This window comes from Lampetra fluviatilis, chromosome 58 (genome assembly GCF_964198595.1).
Source record: "Lampetra fluviatilis chromosome 58, kcLamFluv1.1, whole genome shotgun sequence".
Classification (NCBI taxonomy): Eukaryota; Metazoa; Chordata; class Hyperoartia; order Petromyzontiformes; family Petromyzontidae; genus Lampetra; species Lampetra fluviatilis.
This window is the reverse complement of record NC_136332.1, coordinates 8,654,906-8,678,944: the sequence shown is the minus strand read 5'-3', so window position 1 is coordinate 8,678,944 and position 24,039 is coordinate 8,654,906. Positions and strand designations below refer to the sequence as shown.

The following is a 24,039-nucleotide window of genomic DNA, read 5'->3' as shown; positions in this document are numbered from 1 at the left end:
TGCAATCTTTTAAATAAAACCAAAATAGACAAACATTAATCTAATCAAAAATAGAATGTTACAAAAAAAAAGATACTTAAATAATGAAAGCAAACATAAGAACAGCAAGGGTTCAACAATGTCAACTGTACAACAATGACCTCAAAATCGTTCCTTCCTAGCTTTTCTGGAGGCAAAGTCACTAATGACATCATTGTATGGTATTGCTTGGCCAACTTTGTTATTAATACTAATGACTGCAAGTCCACTTAGTCTTTCCTGGGCCATTGATGATCTCAAATATGTTTTTATCAATTTGAGCTTGGAAAAGCTCCTCTCTGCTGAGGCAACTGACACAGGCAGAGTGCAGGCTATCCTGAGAGCTACCCAAAGATTTGGGTAAAGCTCACACATCTCATTTTGTGAGAGGTATGTGAGAAGCTCAAAGGCAGTCATCATAGTTTGGGGAAGTTCAGGAAGACTCTCTATCTCTACTGCCAGTGCGCTACCATCAATATCAGCCTCCTCTCCACAAGAGAGTTTTTCCCCAAGAAGCTCACATTGTTCCCTCCGGACCTTTTGATCTAGCTCCCTAAAATTGAGCAGCACTCCAAAGTTCTCTTTAACCTCACTTAGAGACTTAAATCTATCCTCCAATGACAGAATACTACGGTCCACTACAGCATTAAAAAATGACACTTCCAGCCTCTTCATAGCGTCCACTATCGGCTCATCTGCAGCCTCATAGGCAAAGTGCCTTTTTGTAGAACGCAATCGCTTCTCTTTCAGCACTGCTTCTGTGTTCATCCGCTCACAAATTTCTTTAGCAGATGTCTGTGCATCACAGAAGCCTGTTTTTCGGTAACTGATAAGTTCGCCTTTGTTCTTTTTCACAAGGTTAACCGCTACATCAAGCTGCATGTTGGTTGACTGTAGAAGCTTGCTCGTGATGTTAATTTTAGACAAAATGTCACACCAGACAACACAACAAATCTGAAACCTAAATGAACCTATCTCTTCCGCAAGGGAGTTGGCTTCAACAGCCACTACAGGGTCAGTCGCTTTACTTCTCAGTTCTAGCAGGGCTTCCCTCACCTTCTCTGACTGGTAGCGCAAAGCTTCAATACTTTTTATCCGGCTTTCCCAGCGTGTCTCACTCCAGGACTTGAGGGTGATGTCAACAAACTTCCGTAAGATGGCCCACCTTTGAGTGGACCCAGCGAACAAATTGTACAGCTTCTCCACATTTCCAAAAAAACAAGAAGCATCCGTTGATGCTTTAGCCGCATCTGAAACGGTCAGATTTAGTGTATGAGAACTGCAAGGCACATAAAAAGCTCTTGGATTCTTAACTAATAGCCTAGCCTGCACACCTTTGTTTTTTCCCTTCATATTAGCCCCATTGTCATAGGACTGCCCCCGACAATCCTGAAAAGGGATGTTCAATTCCTCAAGCCTGTTAAGGATTAGATTGGACAATTATCGTGACGTACAATTGCGCGCACCTGCCCGCGCCCGCGCCCGCGCCCACGCGAATTGTCAATGAGCCGTGACATCCGTGAGCCGTGACAAAGCAGCAGTTGTCGACAGAATTTTCTTGTCTTGAATCATTTATTCATTCATTCATTAATTCATTTATATCACTTGTTTAAGTTATTTAATTGTAAAAAAAAACGATTCGGGGGCCCCCTGGTGGCCAGGGGGCCCCAAGCAGCCGCTTAGTTCGCTTATGCCTCGGGCCGGCCCTGAGTGAGATGGTGACAGCTTGGGAATGCCAGCATCCAGCAGTGGATTGATGATGGCTGATGGTTGACGATTGCCTACAAATGTGGAGAAGCCACTGCCTGTCTGTGAAGACGTGGAGGTGTATTTGACGAGGTGTGAACCCAAACACAAATTTCCCTTTCCATGTGCAACCTCCAAAGATGAAGGGTAACGCTCCCGTGAGGAGCACTCTGCAGCTGATTGTATTCCAGGTACAGCGCGGCCCTCCTGCACACAGCTCGTTGGTCTCTCCGAATGTAACATGAAATGTCTACATTGAATGTGAACATCATTGTTGTAAATCGGGGTGCCACTGCAAATATGCCATCACTCCGCCATGCTGAGTGTTGCCTTTGTTACTGTAAAGGAGAGCCGACACAAGGTTGCAGGGGTTCGTCCTTTATTCCTCTTCTCCCATCCACACCTGTCCCCAGCCGTCTCAATCTCGTTCCCGTCAAAGCTTCCCCTCTTCCCGCCCGTTCTCCCCTCATATCTCCTCGATTACCCCTCCCCCTTCTCCTGTCACCGTCCCACTAACCCTCCTATTGGTGGGAATCCTTCCCCTGACACCCCTACATTAGCATGCGAGCACGTGACTCATGCGGCCGTATCCAACCAATCACAGCGACGTGCAATGAGAAGACTTTGCAAGGACTATGACGTCGCTGCTGTGGGTTGCAGACGCCCCACGTGCGACTTTGGTTGCCCACTGATGAAGGCCTCGGTATGCCGATCAACACAGACAACAACATTTCTACAAAAGCATCACTGTTAAAAGGAGTGTTCACCTCATAACCTCACCTTTAAGCACAGCAGATACACAATACGAATAATGCTGATGATTGTTTTGCTATGCTAAAATCATTGCAGGCTGTCGTACTGCAGTACAGCAAGTATGCTGTTGGCACGTGCCTAGTTTCCATTGCTGTGCCCTATTATCAATGAGTACTGCATTTTTGCGCCGATTAACAAATTACCCAAAATGTATTCGATCTCGTCAGATCTCAGGAACTCATCACCGTTTCGGCTGAAAGTGCTTGGGTGGGTGACCACCATGCACAAACAGCAGGTGTTATAGGCTGCGGGGCCACGTGGTGGGCAGAAGAGAGCAGTGCAGCAAACACCATTGTTGTTCTGCACTTAGATGTTTCCTTGCCTATGACCCTCACCTTCAACAACTCACAATGTCCAAAGTGGTGAAGGATGACAAAATAACCCCCAGGAGCCATCCAGCAGTGAATTGACCAAGGGCTGTATACGTACCTTGAGCGTCATCACAACTGTTAAGCATATCCCCATTGTTGCATGGCTTGTCGTGATGCTGTTTCGCATTGCCATAATCAAGTGGCACGGTAATTGTGGTATGCTGTGTTAACATTAATAATTTTGTTACTTATCTTGTAATTAAATTCATTTTTTGTAATTGGACACTTTGCTCAGAAACAAACGGCTACTCTCGGTCGTTAGACCACCTGGATCGCAATCAGCTGCAGAGTGTCCCCGATGGGGTATTTGACAAACTCGGCAGCCTGGAACGGCTGGATCTGGAAAACAATAAGTTGCAGAGCGGTTTCTGGTGGGCGGCGAAGTGAGTCATTGGCTGCGTACGGTCTGTAGCCTCGTGCCATCGCTGTTTTGGCTCAATCGCTCATCGTGCTGCGCCACGTTTGACTGTGCGTGAATTATCGTGTCTCTTGGCACGAGCATATCCAATGACGCTGTCGTCCATGAGACCACGGCACTTGTTTTTGCTGCGACCGTGTTACATCGTCAGGATCAACCATCTTGCCATCCACTGACTTCACCGTTTGAGAATGGACTCGGATCCACTGGCTCAGGTACAGGATGTCACAGCTGCCGCAGTTCCACGAGTTGGAGGTGAGGACTATCGTCTGCAGGTTGGGAGTGACGCATACTTCTCATTTTATAACAACAAAATCTGCGCAAAACAACCACGTTACAGGGGAAATCGTAAATACTGCGAAGAACATATATTAATGTCCATGAAATACATTTCCTTTCACTAAATTTGGCATGGACAAATACATTTTTAAATGTGGTCAAACAATCCACACGTCTGATCCACAGGCATGCAGAGGCGTTCATCTAGCAATGTTTTTTACGATGGGGCTGTACATTATACACGCATGGTTTAGTCAACGTTATCGCAGCATGGGACATCATTGACTGCTATGCTCAGGCAGAACAAGGGGCACGTATGGAGAACCCAGTGCAGCTGATTGGAATTCAGCCACAGCTCCTTGAGATTAGTCAGTCTGTCAAACACCCCGGATGGGAGAGACTTCGCGGTGGTTGATTATCAGTATAGACGGAGCTGTCTACAGCAGATACGAGCCCATTCAATCAAGAACAACAGCAACAATAATAATGATATTTAAAGCGTTTAATAAGATGAATATAGAGGCTCAGTAGCCGAGTCAAGTGACTTTCGTCAGCAGTCGAAGGCATTCTTTCTGACACGGCCGATTTTGTGCCGCGTGCTGCATTTGTTCGTGGTTCGAGACCAACGGCCGCCCTGGTAAATACGATGGATCCATAAACCAATAAAACACGATGTACCGTCTGCTTCGCAGTGGACGCTAAAGAGCCCACAACCTTATATATGTATATATTCATGAAAAAAAATAGGTCCTTTGTGTCGGAGTCGTGGACCAAAGTTGAAAATGAAAATATTAAATTTGGCAAAAACCCCCCACATCGTAACATCGTCCTCTACTGGAAGACTAATGCCCTGGGGTCCTTTTGGCCACACTGCAGCAGCAGGGCATTGGACATTGGACGAGACGAGATGGGGCGTGATGTCAGGCTCGCCGTGTCGCTTGAGCATTGAAGCGCTCTATAAAGGCACATTATTAACCTTATATTCCACGTACGAATATAGCCTACATAGCCTACTACAGTGAGCATATTCATATCATTTAATTCATATTGCGTTGATGTATCTCATTGTTCTGGTTTTTTTGCTCTCCTTTTTATGACTCGGGTCTCCCCTGTGACAGATGTTGTGATTGTGAATAATGGTGCTGGTGGTAGATGTGGTGTAGTGATAGATGGTGGTGGTTGGTGGTAAATGTGGAGTGATTAATAGTGGTGCTGGTGGTAGATGTGGTGTAGTGATAGATGGTGGTGGTTGGTGGTAAATGTGGAGTGATTAATAGTGGTGCTGGTGGTAGATGTGGTGTAATGATAGATGGTGGTGGTGGTGGTAAATGTGGAGTGATTAATAGTGGTGTTGGTGGGTGTTGTGTTGTGGTTGTGTGGAGTTTCCGCTCATATCAGCGGCTGGCTTAGCTCGGGTTGCTCACTGAATTCTGCCTTTGACCATCCGCCCTCTTTTTATAATTTCTCTCACAGCACTCGAGTCGCGTGTGCACGTTACACCGTCTGGATCAACAGTCTGATGGTGCATCTATAAATATATAAATCATATATATGTACATACACAGATAACAGCATGCATTCACACATGATGATCATAATCATTTACATTTGTAAAGTGGCGCATTTAATCCGTAGATCCCAATGCGCCACGACCGTGTATGGAAAGCAGGAAACAGCCAGAGCATGCAGGGTACACGACCAGAACACGGGTCAATGGCGAGTTTAAAGCGGTGCGTTTTCAGGCAGGCTTAAATATCTCGAGCGACTATGATTGTCTTATGAGCAAAGGCAAAGCGCTCCAAAGATTGGCAGCTTCACTGACAAAAGGCCCGTGAGCTCCTAATCCCCACACTGGTCACGTGGGATCTTTGCAGAACATGTCACTCCTCGCCTCTCCCCATGCACCGTCGCCATTCCGCATGGACTCGTGTTGCAATGCGTACGGGTTGAACACTTCCACCTCCTCCTCGCGAGAGGCGAGTAATGTGTGTGTGGAGAACTTATTTCGCACCCTACGGAGCCAACTGTGCTAATCCGAGGTGCGGGGGAAGGCCACGTGCTACATGAACGCTGCGTTGGCAGTCTCGACAGACACTCCTACGGCTTGCTGTGAAACCTCCATGCACACTCGTTAGCTGTGCGAAGCTTTCAAAGGCACCGTCAGGAACGCTCTGCAACTTATTCATATTCAGTTGCAGGAGAACAATCATCATGCTAATGCGATTGCTAACATTGATCAATAATAGTGTCCATGATCTGTAATGATATTGGTCTCGACGAGGTCGCTATATATATACTAAATATTGCTTTATTGGAAACCACACATCGCTCATAATTAAATATTAATTGTTCTCGCCCTGTAACCAATTCTATCGCTGTTTGAGGAGCAATAATAGCATCATCCGAATCATCATAGTCATCATCATAACCATCATCATTATTATTGGCAGCAACAGTAGCAGCAAGAGCTGCGGTGGAGGTGGAGGGGCCGGCATGCACGGCAGCATCTCGCGTAATTCATACTCCAACCGTACACCGCGTGTCCATCTCCCCTGCCGCCTGTGATCATTTACATTCCATTAAGAGTTGTTTCGCTCCCAGATTCCCGCGTGATTCAAAGCAGACTCCACGTGCATTGGTCAGTTGCATAAAATGTTCTGAGTGGAAACTTCCACTTGGCAATGTAAGCACCCGGTCTCGTCAGATCTCGCAAGCTAAGCAGTCTGGAGCCTGGCTAGCGCTTGGCTGCGCGGCTGCGTGGCTACCATATAGCAGACGGCAGTGCAGCTAGACCCATCGTCGTACTGTACTCGTATGCTCCCACGCACTGGCACTCATGGGCTTAGTGAAATATGGTCAAATTAACTTTGCAACCCGCACGGCGTGGGGCGGGCTCCATCCAACAGTCGACTGACAATTTTGTTATTGAAAGCAGTCTAAACCAATCTTCATATCTTGTAGAAATTGAAGTCCCATGCACGAGTGTGCACATTATTTATAGCCATACCTCTTTACACGTTGTGTACAATGTAAAACAATGCCTTAAACATGAGCGTGCCCTAGATAAGCAATAGCTATAGCTGAACCTCCATGACCATAAAGTATGACAAGCAATATCTTTTCATGTAAACTCTGATGTTAGACTTGGCTGAGAATCGAACTCACGTCAGGTGCAAAGCGCAGCGCGCTCACCATTGCGCTACTGCTCCCCATGCAATGGCTGTTAACTCTGGTTTAAATCAGTAGTCTACGTAATATATATCTCTATGTGATGTTTCGCTTTGTGTTCATTAACAGATTTTAGTTTATTAATGTATTCTTTTATTATTCTTTGGTTCTTTCTATCACGATAACACACAAGAGGCCTCGTGTAACTTCACGAGATGGAGGTAGAAGATGGCTCACGAAGGCTATCATACCATTTGCGTCATGAGAAATACGTGACCATACTTCACCACACTGGTCTGTACGGGTTGGTGAAGGCAAGGAACACACAGTGCGGTAATGGACTGCTCTGTCCTCTGTTGCACACTGCGTGGCCTTGCAAACCCGACGACAAACCGGTCTGTCCATCGTGGCCACCCATCCCGGCACCATCTAGTCTCAACGCTGCTTCACTTTCGAGATCTGTCTAAACTTGGCATAAGCCGGAAGACTTGGTCACGGGCAATGGAGGCACGAGATGCGGGTACACAAGGGAGCGGTGGCTGCTGCAGTTCCAGTTGTTGCTGTCGAGTAGAATCGTCTGCAGGTTGGTGAGGCGGTCAAACGCTCCGTGCGGAATGCTCTGCAGCTGATTGTTATTCAGGTTCAGGCTACAGAGAAACGCATCGCTTCGCTCTCGGTGACACCGCGACCAACGCTGACAATCAGCAGTAACGCAGGGATATCGTCGTATTAGTTCTTACCATTGTCATGTAAGTTAAACATACGCGGTATAATTATGCTGAACGTCCCCGCTATCGCCGTGGGTGTGGAGGGTCGCAATCTCACGACCTGACATTTCACTGCTTCTATACGTGGTGCTTTAATTGGTCACGTGCAATTGGGCATATCAAATGCTCGTTTAAGTAGTACAATTAATCTCTAGTGTAATTACTCAAATGCATAGTTCGTGTAATTCGCCCCATTCAATGCTAGGGTAATGAATCGAATGCAATGACAGTGCAATTAGTCACATGCATTGCTAGCGTAAGTCGTTAAATGCATCGTAAGTGTAAGTAGTCAAATGCGTTGTATCATTCGTCAAATGCATCGCTAATGTAACGTGAATGGTCTTCATGCGTCGCGTTCACGAGCCGGCTGTACCTGAGTGAGAATAAGCTGCAGAGTGTTCCTGACGGGGTTTTCGACAGCCTCACCAATCTGCAGACCATGTTTATTGACAACAACCCCTGGGACTGGGGTTCGTCGCTTAACTTGAACGCCTCGTGTCGTGTAGACGACACACCTACTACCCCTCGTTAGTTCCACATCAGAAGAGATAGATTGATAATGATCTCAACTCTACGTGGTTTCCCAAATCGCATTGCTAAATACGCACCAAGATACACAGAACATCGTTCGTGTCTATATTTCTCATGATCCCTTCATGGGGTAACCTTGGCCATACTTCACCACGGAGGTCAGGGCGGGCTGCTGAGGCTCAGCCTCGGGACCAGTCCAGCTGCCACTCGCCATCGATGTTGGTCGTGGCCAGGAATCGACCTCATTGCTTCATACTGAAAATACATTCATCAGTAAACCAGTCTGAGATTGCGACAAAATGTCATCACAATCAGAATGAAGCACCCAGACGTGCATTCAACTGGGTTGAGAAACTTATACAATCGGTAACCCTGTTCCCAATGGGCTAGAACCACTACAGCTTATACTATGGGGTTAGTTAGGTTGATATATAAGACATATAGGACATTTTATATTTAATTCCATATCTCCAATCAAATCGAATTTGATGCAACAGGTCACATCTAAACGTTTTTAATTTCAGCAAACGATACCAACGTTATGGCTGGTCTCCGAATTAGTCACTTTCAACCAATATAACCTACGTCTAATCTGCATATACCTAACATCATACACAACCATATACACCCCTCTTAGCTACACATGCCAACCAACATACCTCTCACCTACACTACACCAATCTACACGTTGTTTTAGCCACGTTGCGTATTCGTGGTACAGACGGACTGTGAGAAACCAGATTGCTGTACCTTTCGCATTGTTATTGGACAGTGCTAAGGGCTGTGTTGACGTGTGGGCCGCTAAATGTTTACTGAAGCTGGATTGCCACCCTAGTAAGTAGATTTGTTCTCAGCGTTGCTTGAAGTCTATCGTCTCCTCAGTGTACAATCCCAGGGGTTATCAAGCAGATTCATGGTCTCCAGGTTGGTGAGGCTGTCAAACGCCCCATTAGGAACACTCTGCAGTTGATTCGTGTCCAGGTCGAGCCTGTTCCTGTGCCACATCGTGTTTATGCAATCCATTGTAGCATATGTGAAACTCATAGTGATACAATACAATTCTCATGTATATTTAAAACTGCTTATTATAATGGATATTTAAATCAAATCATCTTCATGTCTTCCTAAACACATTAATTATCATCCTTATAATGCACATTTAATCGGTCTAATTCCTGTCTCATGCGCTGCAGAGAAGGACCATTGCCCGAAGCGTCGAATATTATACATTCGTTGCAATTTCAGGCAGTGTTATTGCCGGATGTGTTTGTTGTGTTGCATGTTACATCGTCTGGAGCGGAGTGCTTGCCGTCTGCAGACTTCACTGTTGGACCGTAATCTCTGATCCACTATCATTCGACTTAAATCAGCTCATTGATTCCCCCGCACACACGATTTACGATTGAATATACGTGTCGCGAGCACGGGATTCTATTTATTATTCATCGCTGATTAATCGAATGAGTGGTCATCGCAAGCCTCAGCTGGAGACGATAACTCTGACGTCCAATGCGTGGAACTGCAGCAGCTGCGGCATCCTCTACCTGAGCGAGTGGATCGGAGCTCACGGTCCAACAGTGAAGTCTACAGACGGCAAGCTCACTGCTCCAGACGATGTAACGCAAACTCAACACATATTGGCAATACGACTGCCTTCAAAGTATAGGCGAGCATGCGTCATGGGCGACGATTCCACGCGGACAACACGCCGATAGCACGTCCACAGCGGAGATGGAGCCTGCAGCAGCAGCAGCAGCTGTAGTCTCGGCAGAGGAGGCGGCGAGAGGCAACGCAGCATCCCCAATAATTAAGACTCAACCCACACGCCGCGTGTCCATCTCTGCAGCCGCCTGTGACCGTTTCAATTCCGTTGCGAGTCGTTTCGCTCCGAGATTGCCGCGTGTATCACAGCAGATTCCACGTTCGTTGGACAGTTGCCTAACAACTCTGAGTGGAGACTTCCACTTGGGCACTCCACTTTGACACTGGAGCCCGCTGGCAAATCACCCAGTCGCGTCTCATCGCTACAGACAGAGTGGCCCACAAGCCGGGGCACAGGGTTTCATATTTACTTTGACAAATCACATAGGATCATTAGAATTACGTACTTTAACAAATCACATAGGATCATTCGAATTACGTACTTTAACAAATTACGTAGGGTTATTTCATTTATTTTAACAAATGTTCAAGCTAACTAACATTCACACGAATACATATATGAATTATTTAAGATTAATTTTGAGATTAAAGGTGCCTTCTTTATAATACGTGAAAACTAATTGAACTCGTTTGTCTTGAGTACATATTCTTTCAATTTGTAAATAAAATCTCAAAATAAGAAGAAAAATATGAATTTACAATGATAACATATTAAATATTAACTTAAATACACATTTAAAATATGTTAATGACAGCGTTAAAATAAATTAAATCATCCTCCGTGTCCTGACTTTTGAGCCACCCTGTATGCCACCAACCATCACACACCACACACACCTACCTCTGGGCTACACACCGTACAACACACCTCTCACCCACACCACACACACCTACCACTGAGCTACACACCATACCGTACAACACACCTCTCACCCACACTACACATACCTACCACTGAGCTACACACCATACCGTACAACACACCTCTCACCCACACCACACACACCTACCACTGAGCTACACACCATACCGTACAACACACCTCTCACCCACACTACACATACCTACCTCTGGGCTACACACGTACCGTACAACACACCTCTCACCCACACTACACATACCTACCTCTGGGCTACACACCATACCGTACAACACACCTCTCACCCACACCACACACACCTACCACTGAGCTACACACGTACCGTACAACACACCTCTCACCCACACTACACATACCTACCTCTGGGCTACACACCGTACAACACACCTCTCACCCTCACCACACATACCTACCAAGTGCCTAGCTACGCGTTCGTTTGATCATGTTGCGTATTCGTGAATAAAGTCCAATCACGCTCTAGCATTCTATACACACGTGTGTGTATATATGTACACTATGTTGAATTTCTTTCGCACCGTACATAGCCAACCGTGCTGATCGGAGGTGTATCGACTTACTGTGAGAAACCAGCTTTCTCTACCTTTCTCATTGTTATTGGATAGTGCTAAGGGCTTGTTGTTTACATGTGGGCCGCTAAAGGGTTTAGGAAGTTGGATTCACGCCTCAGTAAGAAATATTTTCAGCCTTGCTTCAAGCCTACAGCCGTCTCAGTGTACAATCCCAGGGGTTGTCAAACAGATTCATGGTCTCCAGGTTGGCGAGGCTGTCAAACGCCCCATCAGGAACACTCTGCAGTTGATTCCTATCCAGGTCGAGCCTGTTACTAATATGTGAAACGAATAATAATACATCATTATAATGTGGATGTTAAACATTGTTATATATTCACTTTTTTATTTAATTGTTATATGTTTTTCTATCTACGTGACTTTACCGAATGAACCATAGAATATGATACATTATTATATATTTAAACCAAATAATCTTCACACCTACCACAACACAATCATTATCATCCTTATAATTTGGCGCATGCCGGAAGACTTGATCACGGGCAATGAAGGCACGAGATGCGGGTACAGAAGGGAGCGGTGGCTGCTGCAGTTCCAGTTGTTGCTGTTGAGTCGAATCGTCTGCAGGTTGGTGAGGCGGTCAAACGCTCCGTGCGGAACGCTCTGCAGCTGATTGTTATACAGGTTCAGATGAGAGACGAACGCGCCGATTCATCTTCACTCTCGGCGATGCCACGACTCGCACTGACAATCCTCGACGCTGCAGTGATGTCGTTTCAGTCACTTCCATTGTAATTCTTCGTGTAAAATTTGTGGAGTTAAACATATCAAGCGCAACGTCTCTTGCTGCGGAATGCAAACACCGCAATCAAACGGTATGACATTTTATAGCTTGTATACGCGTTTTGTATAATGTATCAATGCATTGTTCGTATAATTAGTGAAATTTCATGTCTGTGTAATTTGCATTAATTTAAGCATATAATTATTCGCACATTCATTAGCTATTGACATCCACATGTAATCTATTGTGCCGTATGCCAGTGCTCAGGCTGAATGACAATAAACTACAGAGCGTTCCTGACGGGGTTTTCGATAGCCTCAAAGCCATGGACAGAATCACACTCGAGAGCAACCCCTGGGATTGTGACTGCGTACAGCAACCACAGGTTCACGGGACCGCAGGCCTCACAACTTAAATCCCCACCCCACCTTGATCACATCTCAACGAATATCAAATGAAAATAGGGTTTTTATACAAAAACAAACATTGTATTCCCATTATATTTTTGTTTCAATTGTTGAAGCAATCATTCTACCACTTTTTAGTCTATTGTAACGTTGCTTACATATCAGCTATTGATTAATCACTAAACAGACTAAACCCACTTTATGATTCCGAATTTCGATTTGGACTGGATGTACCATACAGGACCCACCATAGTGACATCTACTTAAATTCCAATATCACTTCACTTGATGCAAGAGGAAATCGACATTGGGCCCTGTTCATCCATAACATCCTTCTTGGCAAATCTGTGCTATACTTAGCTAACTCGTTAACCCCATTATGAAATTCAAGAAACCTAAGGCGCCCATAGAATTGCCTTTTAAATATCCCTAGAACAAGAATCGGAAAAGGTGACAAAGCCTTTGCCGTTGCAGCACCAACGTTTTAGAAGAACCTTGTTTCCTCCCTTAACATTATACATCTTCGTTCAAAAGATATCCTGAAGCAGAAGATTCGTGCTGGATTAAGTCACATTTGCCAATGTGATTTGTAACTTTGATCGGGTAGAGAATCGAACACATTATTATTCACTGCACGCAGCGAGCCCCGCCTGGGGTTGGGGAAGTTGGCACGGACCACGCTCAGGGCGCGCTACGAGGCGCGTTCAGCAGCACAGTCACAATACCCAGGGGTTGTTGTTGAGGGTCATGTAGTCTAATTTTCCCAGGCTGTCAAAAGCCCCATCGGGAATGCTGATGGGGCTTCTGTGCGATCGCAGTCATGTCCATTCTGAACTGTGAAAGCGCAGCGCATCACACCGTGCTAGAGAATGGCCCACGGAAGAGGATATCAAAGCGCTACCTCTGAGATCCATTTTAAGTGAGCTTTGATCTACCACACACAATGAAGGAAATTTCTTTCCACGCGCACTGTCACTCAAAGTAATGTTCACTATCAAACCGATCTGTTTAATCATCGGAGCTGGAATGTTAACCAAATTAAGTGGGGAACTAAATTTAACGAGATATTTCTTTGTGTGTGTGGACATTGGTGACCCGGATTAGACTATCAGCTTTCACTCCACTCGCATCGCCCGAGTTAATGAATGTTTCCCTCTTGTGTACACGTGCAACATTGGCCAACTATAACAATGTGTACATTTGCATTAGAGTTGCCATGCTATGACTATACTAAGATATATCGTACAATGTGAGATCTGCAATAATTGTATCGTCCGTTTAGTCAAATACCGATATATCGTGATTATCGTTGCTCCTATTAACTATAATTTTTTAACAAAGTAAAAGTGCAATACAATAACAAACACAATTATGAAAGTGCAACTTAAGTATTACGCCTTATATCATGAGTATAGTTCCTGATGGCTAACATCCACTGTGAGTGACATCAGAACCAGTCCTGGACCTCCACTAGATTAACTCAGCCTTAAATGAGTACTTGGTGCGATGTGTAAACATCAGCGCCGGAGACACAAAGGCGGCCGGCCGGACGTCGTGCTGGTCACACCGCTCCATCACGCACCGTAGCGGCCTTAATGTGTGTTGATCTTCTTTCGCACCGTAAGTAGCCAATCGTGCTAATTGGAGGTGCTCGCAATAACAAAGCTGTACGGTTGATATTTTATTCATAATGAGTTTATTTTATCGTCTTTGTATAATGTTACGTCTTAACGGTAGCCCTCCAGCACTCGACACAGGCTATCATATTAAGTTGTCACGTGGACAAATATGCTCATTTATTTGTTTTTCAGCAAACTGAAGAATGTTTTTTTTTAAGACAAGCAACATTGACATTTTTTTATCCGATGTATCACTGGAGATTACACCCATAATCATCCGGCGTTAACAACAAATCTCAGCTCCCTCGCGATTCTAACCCAAAATAAACTATAATTATGAATCGTGATATCGCATACGTAGAAAAATCAGTTTATCTCTGCACCCGTACGTGCACGTGTATGGCAAGCAGCAGGCACACCCCAGGGGTTGTTGCTGAGCGTCGTCGTCTCCAGCTTGGTGAGGTTGTCAAATGCGCCGTGAGGAACGCTCTGCAGTTGATTGGTAGACAGCTCCAGGGGCTACTGTGACGTCAAGTCTCGCTCTTCTCATCGTCATAGCGACACCATGTATCACAGGCGCACGTGATTTCACGTAACTATTTGACTAATTGTCATTTCGTTGCTGTAAAAGAATATGGGTTTGTATATACTGAACGCTGCAATGCTGGCCTGCATATATACTGTGAAGGGCAACACGTTTTATGAACGTAGTGCTTTATACACAACATATACATATTATCATCACCAAAATGACCATTATCAGTGTGAAAAATTACTAAATGCCATATACAGTAATCGTAATTCCTCTTTGGTTCTTTCGGTAAAGTAACGTAGAAAATAGAATATAATAATAATAGAATACGACATTTCTGTTGCAACACTAGCAGCCATCATCAGGTAAGAAGGAATGATAAAACACAGACACGGAAACAACATGTGTGTTTCGCTCGATGTGTCTCTGCATGTGTGTCTGCCTATGTTGTTTCCGTTTCCGTGTTTTATCACCACCCCTATCACCACCCATTTCACTACCCCTATCACTACCCCTATCACTACACCTATCGCTACCCCTATCGCTACCCCTATCACTACCCCTATCACTACCCCTATCACTATCATTATTTTGCTATAGTCTCTGCAAGCACTGAATTATCCTGCCCAAGCCTATCAACTGCCGCCCTGAACTATCCGTATCATTTAACGATTGTGTCTCCAGGCATGAATCTCTTTCTGCAAGGGGGCCGCTCACACAGGCCATTGCATGTTCACGGTGTCGCAGGAGATGCAATGCACGTTGCCTCTGAAACATGGTTGGAGGGGAGTTGTGTGAACGAGTTGAACCTGAAATCCAGAGACGTGGTGTCCGGAGGAATCCCAGGTGTGCTGAAATCGACACCCCTATTCTAATCAAACAGCTGCTACTACTCTTTCACAAACTTAAAATGAATGCGTGCAATGTTGCAGTGTGGCCAAATCACCCGAACTGCGTCCCGTCTCGCCAGATCTCAGGAGCTAAGCTGGTCATAGCCTGGCAAGTGGTTTGATGCGTGATCGCTATATATGACAGCTGTTATAGGCTGCTGTGGGGCTATCGTTGTGGGCATCAGAGGGAAGTGCAGTATAATCCATTGTTGTACTGGACTTCTATGCGCCCACGTTTACGTTTCACTGCACCAACTCACACTCACCAACATGGTGAAGTATGTTTAACATGTAGGCTTTGGCGACCAATATTATTCATAATAATTACAATACCCCCCCCCCTCCTCCGCCTCTGATCTCAGCGCCTGATGGGTTCAGTGATGACGTCATCTTGCTCTATTTAAGACCGGAAGCAGGTGGATTGTTTCACTGTACTGGCAAATCGCCCGATGGTGCTGGATGATGAAATTAGCAGAGAAAAGTCACGGCACTCAAATTGCCAATGTTGTAAATTTACTCTCCAACACACCGGTGGGCTGAAGTAGTAAACTAATTGGTGCGTTGTTTATGTGACAAACCTCACTGGCCGTGTCGGGTGGTGGAGGGTTACGACACATTTACACTCACGCGGTCTAACCCCACAACCTGTATTATGGTAAAGTGTGATCAGACCAGCTCCCAGGACCCGCCCTGCTCGGGGAATCCCTGCTGTAGAAATGGACCCACAAAAAGAGTTGTACGTGTAACACCATATAAAGCATCCAGTACATACAACCATCTGTTATACACGCAGGCTGTGGTGCAATGGTGCCCGTGTTAACCCACGCTCTTGCTTGCGGCGAAACCCCGTCTAGACAGAGCCCCTGCAACGTATTGGTGCTCAGGTCCAGCAGAGTGAGTTTAGTCAGTCTGTCAAACACCCCAGGCGGGAGAGACTTTAGCTGGTTATTGAGCAGGTAGAGCTCTTCCAGGTGACAAACGTTCGCTACCGCCGTATATGACGGTATACACGCACTCTTCCTACAGTCAAATCTATACAAACGCTGTTGTCTACATAGTTTTATCCACAAAAATCCAAATGAACGGTTACATTTAATTGCCATGACACCACCACAGTATGCTCTTGAAATATACAAGTTTGACTCATCAAAACAATGTTGTATTGACGAATACGTATAAAGTAGACGTTTACTTGGCGAGCGCATTGCAACATGAGCATCGCTCCTTTGTGTGCCACACTGATCCCAGGCTAGAGACGATTAGACAAGGCCGGGCATTGGTGACTGCACGCTGCCAGCACTGTGGCGACAAGGGTTGGGTGGATCGCACAAATGCTGTGGAAACGTTCTCCCCGTGGGTGTTGAGGTGCCATCACTCGGTTCGCCAGGAGTCAGATTCATCTCTCGATCTGTCCCTTCTGAATGGGATAGAGTGTTTCCCCCTCGCCCAAGTGGGTTTTTTCTGGGTACTCCGGTTTCTTCCCACATGCATGAACGCTCATTATTTGAATGAAAACATCTTCAAATGTGCGTCCCTATGTCTGTGGATTGTGCAGCGCTGCGTGATGCATTTGCATCCATTACGCTGCTGTATTGAAACTAATAATTATTAAGGTCAATGTGATCGGCTATACTGACTCCTCCATCGGCAGTGCACGAACCCACGACTCGTGCCCTGACGAAGGCTGCGCTGCTGCTGTGTGTGGAACATCCACAGCTGAATCTCGTTGGGCTGAGACAACCAAACTCCCGCTTCTCGATCTAAACTTGAACAATGTGCACTCCGTTTAAAGTGCATATCTACAAAACGTGTTTTGTGTACTCATGTAGGTTAATTGTAACCTTTAGACGTAATTCCATTATTAGCTTAGCTTCTAAATAAGTACTGTACCTGAATAACAATCAGCTGCCAAGTATTCCAGCAGGAGTCTTTGATAAGCTCACCAACCTCGACAGGCTGGACCTGTTTGCGAATCAACTGCAGATCGCTTCTGTGAGAGACCCAGGCGGCAGGCGAGCGTGTACAGCGATGTCATTTACAACTCATAGTACACGTGTTTATGCTATCAAAGTGACAATGACTGCGTGTGAACTTTAGCTGAGCGTAATGCTGAATTACATTGGCAGTTTCAGGCTACATTCTGGTATTTAAAAACTCCACATTATTAAGACGGTGTATGAACAATACATAGCAGCAAGATACAATATGTATCATACGTCGGCTTTCGCGACCAATGTTGTCTATAATAAAATTATTTTGAGCTAGATCGCGTAAATATAGCGACACATTGATACTTGCGAGATCTAATTAAAATTACACATTTCTATGGATGCGATCTAACACAAAAATTAATTCGGCTTATTTCAGCTCTGAGATTAAAAAAATGTGTTTAGATTGCCATGTTCCTCGTGCGAAGTGAGAAACATTTGACATCACTGCACATATAATCACGTAGCGCGATCTTCTGAGGTTCTTCTCTGACACGAGAACGCTGCTCGCTGTGAGAGGCGAGGATCATATTTTATACCGCCGAGTCTTGAGTATATAAACTTTCACTTGCCACATTTAGCGTGCAGCATTTATATTGTGTCAACACTCTTCGGCGTGTGTCAAATTATAATGACAATCAGCTGCAGAGTATTCCCGAAGGAGCGTTTGATAAGCTCACCAGCCTGCAAGAGCTGTACCTGCGTGACAATAAACTGCAGAGCGTTCCTTGACGGGCACAAGGAACACGTGAATGTGACTCTGGCTCCACACTCGTTGCATGGCGACTTGCAACGCTCAGTTAACGTGGACTCCCACGCTATAACATCAATATCGCTGTCGGCTCGTGGTGATAGTGATGCGACATCTTAAGGAAATGTTGCGACTCGTTACACAGGCCGTATTATGCAGTGGTTAAGTAAAAGCCAGTGTCGAGTGTAAATGTAATATCGTCCGATACTAAACATATTTAAGGAATCGTCCATAAAACATAATTCTAATGAACATCGCTATCATATGTATTATAATCTTATTTATCCCCAAAAATATATTATATGTGAGATGTTAATATACGTAACATAAATACATAGAGAGAGGGGGAATTCCCGCACAGATGGAGCGTGCCGGGCTGAGACAATGCGAGTCAGAGGCTGGCGATTTACATTTTCTCTGCAACTATGAGCTCGTTTAACACTTGCAAACGACACACTGCTTTAAATATATATGACGAATGTGTAGATTAACTGTGGCAAAGAACATACATTCGTGTTATCCTGCTATCTTCCCCAATCTAGGTACCAATCAGCTGCAGAGTATTCCAGCAGGAGTCTTTGATAAGCTCACAAACCTCAACAGGCTGGAACTGGTTACGAATCAACTGCAGGTCGTTTCTGCGAGAGACTCAGCTGCCCAGCGAAGTGTCGATAGCGATGTCATTCATAACGGATAATCGAAACATGTATGCGATTGAAGTGAAAATGTCTGCATTTGAAAAATGAACTTAGTGTATAGTGCTGAAATACAATTACATTTTAAGGCCACATTTTGGTGGAAAGTCAACATTATTAAGAGAGTTACCCAGATTCATATACGATTGCATATGTCATCCAATTCGGCTTTTTCCAGCTCTGATATGTAAAACACTCCGTTTAACACGTAGGCTTTATGAATGTGTAATGCGTGTCTGACGAGGCACACACTGGGATAGGAGGCACCACACTTTATTCACCTTACCAGTAACGGCTACAACAAGGCTACTCTAGACCCCAACGAGAGGGAGGGAGGATTCTTCATACCCGGAGCCCTAACACCATCGGCTCCCGCTTCCCCCATCAGTTCCCCACACTGACTGTCCGACACTGTCCGAAGGCCGCGCCTCTTCCCTTCCCCGAGCGTGGCCCCACCTCGCCTCTTGCCACGTCAATTCCCCTGACTCTCCCGATGGCACCCGAGCCAGCTGTGACAGGCCCCTCGAGTCCCCATCGGCAGGTAAGTGCAGGTAAGGGAGCGCGTCTACTGACAACAGTCACGCCCCAGGGCCGCCATTTACATCCCTAAAAATGTAAAACACTATTTTTATGGCGTATGGAATGCTCTTTGTTGTTGGTGGTGCTAGTTCCTGGTTATTTTATCCTAGCTGTTCTGCAATTACTAAAGTCGTAGTTCTGTGGCCGCTCTCTGACATAAGGTGGTGCACTGCTGGCTGCAAACATTCTGGATCATGTATTTTATGTTTGTTCACCGCATGACATGACGATGTTGACACGGCTGTCATATAATTTGGAGAAAGAGGCGACATTTTTAGGTACATTTTTAACCCTTTTTCATATTAAGTAGTGTTTAAGTAATAATTGCTCACTTTGGCATAGTATTGAGTGCTCAATTTTTAGATTAACTTACCTATTTAACGTACATGGATATTGTTTTAAAATATGTTAATTGCTTGTAGTGGAATGCCAATCAGCTGCAGAGTATTCCTAAAGGAGCGTTTGATAAGCTCATCCACCTGCAAACGCTGGACCTGCGTACCAATGAGTTGCAGAGTGATGCTGACGTTCAGATGGGCAAATGAATGGCACTGGCGATTTACACTCTGGCTTCACACCCATTGCATTGCGACTTACAGTGCTCAGCCAACGTGAATTCCCATTGTGGTAGGCACGTAATAGGCTACGTTAATGATTGGCCAAGACATGATGCTGAGATTGACTTAGATTTAAAGATCCTGCGACGTCATTCGCAAAAGTAGACTGCTGTAGGGCTGCGTCGTCATGGTCCAAATTTGCTAATTAAAAAAATACCGAAAATTACTCATGGAATACACACATTAAGTTGGCACGACCCTCCTGAGAACGAGACTTGAGCCTCAGTGAGGTTTCTCGGGCATTCTGATGAGTGGCATTGGCCTCCGTTGCCTTCATAGAAAGTGCCCGGGTAGGGAGGAGGAATAACAACCACGAATCCGTGCCCTGATGAAGGCTGCGCAATTGCTGCTCCTGCTGTGCGGCTAAAGCAGCCAAAAGCTGAATGCACGTCGGGCACAGGTCTCGTTATTCCAGATTCTGTTGCGTTTCGAGGCCTCTGAAACATATTTCAAGAATGATTATCATTACTGATTTAAAAAATGATAGGTTCAAACACCAAATAGACACCTATTGCCAGGCGTCAAGTCTGCATTAAGCACGCATGCTTGTAGTAAAACATGCAAACACAATGCTTTGCATTACATTTCCAAATTGTACTAAGTTTGTTTGATTAAGTGTGTTTTCTCTCTCTCTCTGTGTCCTCGTGTTGTCGCTATAGTATTTCCTGCAGTCACAAAAGCTCAAAATCTCTCATTGACATGTTAATTTCTCTCCCCACTCTCTCTCTCTGCCCCCTCTCTCTCTCTGCCCCCTCTCTCTCTCTGCCCCCTCTCTCTCTCTATTTAAGGCCTCGACACAGAGGCGTTGTTTCTCTGTGTGCCTATGTGTGTGTCTCTCTCTGTGTGCCTATGTGTGTGTCTCTCTCTGTGTGTCTCTGTGTTATCTCTCTCTCAAATTTAGCAATCTTTGGAATAACGTAATCAACCAGGTAAGGGTGTTGACTGTTATGTTAGCCGACTCTCTGTGTTTTATTGCATTATATTTCTAAATTTACTAGGTTTGTTTTCTCTTTCATTTGTACCTGATGATGATTGTAACCCCTCGATTACGCCTTGATTGATTACCCAAACTTAGTACAGTACTGGACAGTATGGGACACACAGCCTAAACACATATAGACAGAATAGCAGCTGTATGTCGTTGAGTTGCAGTTTTCTTGACACCAAACTGTTTCATCCGCCTGTTACGAAATCTTACTCGATATGATAACCACCAATGACGGCGTAGAGGAACGATAATGTTACACTGGATGTGTCACAATTCGGCTGAATATAACACTCGTGTCTAACATGTCCACAACGGACATTATTCGTTCACACATTAAGCAAACCTGATTAATTTGAATTCAGATTGTAATTTTCTTACTTTGATACCATTCCGTTTCCAAAGATAAGAATATATACGTGCACTTCACACCTTCAGCGAGCAGACATTTTAGTGGAATCGTCACGTTTTTCGGGTTGTAATATCAATCAGCTGCAGAGTATTCCCAAAGGAGCGTTTGATAAGCTCACCAAACTGGAAACGCTGCACCTGCAAACCAATGAGCTGCAGAGCGTTCCTGACGGGGAAGGGACGCACGAACGAGGCCTCTGGCAATGTGGAGACGCCTTTAGTCGTGACGTCACAATAGTGATATCATGAACGCGTCTTTGAATTATTCATTATGTAACAAAGCGTAGAACTAGTATCGGGCAGCAGGGGACACAGCCTAGATGTACATCTACAAGATAAGATATATCATTTTTATAATAGTATATTTCTTAGTTAACTTCATATTACCTTTGAAATTGTTTTATTTCTGGGTACAATACGTTGTTCTTATAAGAATTCCATTTAATTAGACCGCTAAAACTGTATTGTACTATGCATAACAAATCTGATGGAGTTACACCTGCAGTTTAACCAGCTAAAGTCTCTCCCACCTCCTTGCGTGTTCGACTGCCTGACGGAACTAAACTGGTTACCAATGACTACTCACGCGGGAGAAAAACACAGCCACGAATAATGTAATTATGTATTCATTTTAATAAAGTCCACTTCTTGAGAATAATGTCAGAGCATGTTCTGTGCTATCTGCGTCCATGCATCATTGGCCAAGACGCTGCGATGTGCTTTACTATTCACGAGTTCCAAATTAATTCTTGATCTCGTGACTTTAATAACACAATCGGGTTTAAAACAAAGCAAATAAAATTAACGAGCAATTACAGAGTGTTCCTGACGGGGCCTTTGACAGCCTGGGCAAGTTGGAGGTTCTGAATATCAACAACAACCCCTGGGTATTGTGACTGTGCTGCTGGACGCGCCCTGGGCACGGTGCGTGCCAACTTCCCCATCTCCAGGCGGGGCTCGCTGCGTGCGCTGTGAATGTCGCCGTCACTCCACTCTCGTCTTCCCACCATGATGCGATGAATTGTCGATTATTTTATTGTCTCGTGTTACCTACTTGTTTTTGTTAATTAATATAATTTTGATGGATGTGTTTGATTCGTTACCCGACTTGTCCAATGTGCCTGAATCTCAAAAGACATTCTCACAAACGCGATTGGAGACTCAATAACAATGATTAATTGGAAAACTGTCTGTTTATTACTCATAATGACATGTATACAGAATGTGTATGTGTAGGCCGGCGCAAATGTACGTGAGTACATGCGAGGGCAAATTATGTGTTCTTGTCCGTGTGTGTGTGTGCATTAGTGGTGAGGAGTGGTGGCGCAGTGGTTAGCACACTGCGTTACAAACCTGTATACCCGAGTTCGATTCCCACTCATGACCGATATCAGTGACAATTATTTGAACCGGTCCTCGGCCTCCCCTTCGTCGATTCAGCCTCATATGAGTATCTTATGTGGTGCCCACCCCTCGTGTCCAGTGCCGGCCTTCATAGGTGCTCGCAAACAGCACTTGCCCCAAAGTCTGATAAAGCTATATGGGGGATCTTTGTCTTGTCTTTTAGTGCTACACTGCGTCTCGAACCCAACCCTCCGAGTTAATTTCCTGGCTGCTCCCCACACCACTGAAATGGGGCATCTGCACTGACCCTGCGTCACCGCTAACTCGGCACTGCTTGCGCTGACATCTCTGCTTCTGGATCACGTCACTCTGTCTCGTGACATGACGCTGATATCGCATTGGGAACATGCTGGGGAGTAAGAGACACCGATATTTTTAATCATTGATCAATCTAAACGAAGATTGTCATTGCTCACTTTAGTACCATTGAGCATTCAATATTATAATATAAAATGCCATTTACAGCTTCAGCGTGCATTGATATTGTTTGCAACGTTGTCATCGTGCAGTGGTGTAATATCAATCAGCTGCAGAGTATTCCCAAAGGAGCGTTTGATAAGCTCACCAAGCTGGAAAGGCTGCAGCTGCATAACAATAAGCTACAGAGCGTTCCTGACGGGCAGGCGAACGCACGAACGAGGCCTCCAGTCAACCAACCCGCGTGAGCCACGCGGTGTGGAGATGCCTTAAGTCGTGACGTCACAACAGTGCTGTCATGGCGCACCTGAAGTGTCTGATTTGTTCATAATGTAACAAAGCTTCGAACTCGTGTCGGGCAGCGAGGGACACACAGCCTAGATGTACATCTACAAGATAAGAGATATCTCTTTAGGCTAGTATATTTCTTAGTTAACTTTATATTAGCTTTGATATTGTTTTATTTCTGGTTTATCATAGTTACAATACGTCGTTCTTATAAGGATGCCATTTCATTAGAATTATAAACTGTACTATACTATACATAACAAACCTGATGGAGTTACACCTGCAGACTAACCAGCTCAAGTCTCTCCCACCTCGCATGTTCGACTGCCTCACGCAACTAAACCGGTTACCAATGACTACTCCTACTCACACGGGAGAAATACACAGCCACGTTAAATGTGATTATGCATTCATTTTTTATAAAGTCTACTTCTTTAGAATACAAATAATGTCAGAGGTAGTTCTGTGCTATTTTCTGCCCATGAG

The 24,039-nt window shown here is 44.9% G+C and overlaps 1 protein-coding gene across 1 annotated transcript in view; it reads left to right on the top strand.

Annotated features, from left to right (window-relative positions):
- The window catches only part of LOC144950536 (uncharacterized), a 38,334-nt gene extending 14,821 nt beyond the window's left edge, over window positions 1-23,513 (top strand). Inside the window, exons 5-8 of the mRNA XM_078880674.1 lie at window positions 7,944-8,008; window positions 9,594-9,727; window positions 19,274-19,393; window positions 23,358-23,513. Coding sequence (XP_078736800.1) covers window positions 7,944-8,008; window positions 9,594-9,727; window positions 19,274-19,393; window positions 23,358-23,513 — 475 coding nt within the window. The remainder of the gene's footprint in view (window positions 1-7,943; window positions 8,009-9,593; window positions 9,728-19,273; window positions 19,394-23,357) is intronic.
- Window positions 23,514-24,039: the final 526 nt, after the last annotated feature.